We start from the raw sequence: 2,146 nt of genomic DNA, 5'->3' as shown, positions 1-2,146 counted from the left end.
GGTCATTGTATTATTTATTATCATAGTCATTATCAAGGAAAGTCTGCCTAGCAATGGCTTAAACAAATTAGAGTTTTTTTCTTATTTTTTATCACCTAAGAAGAATTGGTAGTGACGGTAATAGCCATAGCAGTTCAATAATCTTGCAGTTTCTGTATCTGCAATTCTCAGGGCCTCTCCCCAAGACCCTAAGATGATCACCATGGCTTCAGTAAGAATAACCTTAAAGGGCAGGAAGCAGCGGGGAGAATGGTTCAAGCTATAGCTGCCCTGTTCATAAGGAAGCAAAAGTTTTCTCATGACCACCCCTTGCAGACTTTCCTTGATAATGACTATGATAATAAATAATACAATGACCAAGATGAAAGTATTATTGAGAGCCAGGTTGTAGACATCACTCAAACACAGTGACCGCACCAATTCTTTGTTTTATCGCATTGCCTCCTTTTCCAGTCCTCTTTTCCAACTCTGCTTTCTTGGAAGGGAATTCATGAGCTGTAATACTTGAGGACATTCTCCTCTGTAGGTTTCAGGATTTTCTTATCTGCCATATTCACCACCCGTCCAGGAGCAAGACCAAAGAAAATCTGCCTTGGGTCCTTTCGAGTAGTAAGCACTTTGAAGAGTTCATCTTTAGTAACGTCAGGTAAAATATCACCATACTTCTGGGCGAGTTCAAGTCTTGCTTCAGGAAATTTGGCCGGATCCGCCAGGTCACCACGATTCTTTGCATCAGTATAATACGGCACCAGTGCTTCAGGTGGAAGCATTCGTTTTGGAATGGGTTGTCCACGCAGAAAGAATGGAACAGGTTTGCACAGAATTTCTAAAACAATTTTTAAATTAAAAAAAGAGAAATGCAAATGTTGACTATTTTATTTACATGATGATTTTCTTTTAATAACGGTATTTTATAATCATTAATTTTTAAATATGACCAAGATGAGAACTTAATTCCAAGAACTTTTTTAATTAAATAAGCTTGTTTTAAGTAAACAAATGGAAATGCTTAATTTTCAAAAGTTTGTATCTTGAAAGTCAGAGTTACTCCTGGGTTACCAACCATTAGTGAGTTTCTAGACATAGGTAACATTGTATTTAAGCCCCGTGTTCAAAAACAAAAACAAAACCTTTTTATGACCTACTGGCTGAGGTCTATCAGAGGACAGAGCCCCACCAGCCACAGCACTAATAAGAAATCCTGAAACAGAAAACAGAGGTGTCGAAAGGGCAAGTCAAACAGCCATGAGGACTTTTACAATCCTCACATGCAGCCAGCATGAGACAAAGAGGGAGAGAAGAAAATGACTGCAGAGCAAGCTTACCCAGACTTCTGGGATCACAGAAGGCTGTAGTAACGACACCACCACTCTCTTCGATTGCAGCAATGGCTAGTTCCGAAGCCAACTGTACTTCAATAGTAACTTTCGCCTTAAAGGTATCAGCACCCTGTAACACGTCAAAATAGTCTGTGAGTAGATAGCTTGGCTACAAGTAAATTAACTATGGCAAGCTTCCTTTTTACACTGTGTTTTCTCCTCCAAAATGCCCACAATGTAACAGCAATTCCTACTTCAAAGACTTCTGCTTTGAGGTCCTATCAAATAACATCAAATTCTTTTACATTTTCTAGGCCCCCTTCTTTTACCCATTTTCCTTCCCTGTGAGCAGAGATGACTATATTTTCACTTGATGTATTTCGTAGACACCAATATAAGCACCCATTCCCAGTACTTCGGTAATAGTTGGCTGTTTAACCCTCATAACCACCCTATGACAGAATTATTGCTAAACCAACTTCACAGATGGGGAAACTGAAGCACAGATAGGTTAAATAACTTGCCCAAAATCACAAAGCTAGGATTCTAACCCAGACAGTCCAGCCACAGTATGTGTTCTTAACCACAACATTATGCTGTAGGATACAGATCATGACTTCTCTTCCTATCCCTTAATAAGCAAGAGGCCAAGAGAAGGTTAAAGAGGGGGACGAGTGGGCTAGAATCAGCGAAAGAATAAAATATCTGAGCTTTGGAGGGGTCACCCCCTCTAGGAAAAAAGGGAGCAAAGGACAACAGAAATTCACTTTGCATTCATTATTGACTTTATTACAGCCTCTAAACTGACAGAAAATAAGTCTACCTTT

At 39.4% G+C, this 2,146-nt stretch overlaps 1 protein-coding gene across 1 annotated transcript; it reads right to left on the bottom strand.

Moving 5' to 3' along the window:
• Positions 1-6: 6 nt before the first annotated feature.
• Positions 7-1,488, bottom strand: LOC124231944 (39S ribosomal protein L15, mitochondrial-like; the record flags this gene model as incomplete). The annotated part of the gene is made up of 2 exons (XM_046648941.1): positions 7-826; positions 1,326-1,488. Coding segments are annotated over 2 exons (501 nt in total), but the record flags the coding sequence as incomplete, so codon positions are not given.
• Between the last annotated feature and the right edge of the window lie 658 nt (positions 1,489-2,146).

This window comes from Equus quagga, unplaced genomic scaffold (genome assembly GCF_021613505.1).
Source record: "Equus quagga isolate Etosha38 unplaced genomic scaffold, UCLA_HA_Equagga_1.0 HiC_scaffold_12994_RagTag, whole genome shotgun sequence".
NCBI classification, from domain to species: domain Eukaryota; kingdom Metazoa; phylum Chordata; class Mammalia; order Perissodactyla; family Equidae; genus Equus; species Equus quagga.
The sequence above is the reverse complement of the archived record's forward strand: the minus strand, read 5'-3'. Positions and strand labels throughout refer to the sequence as shown.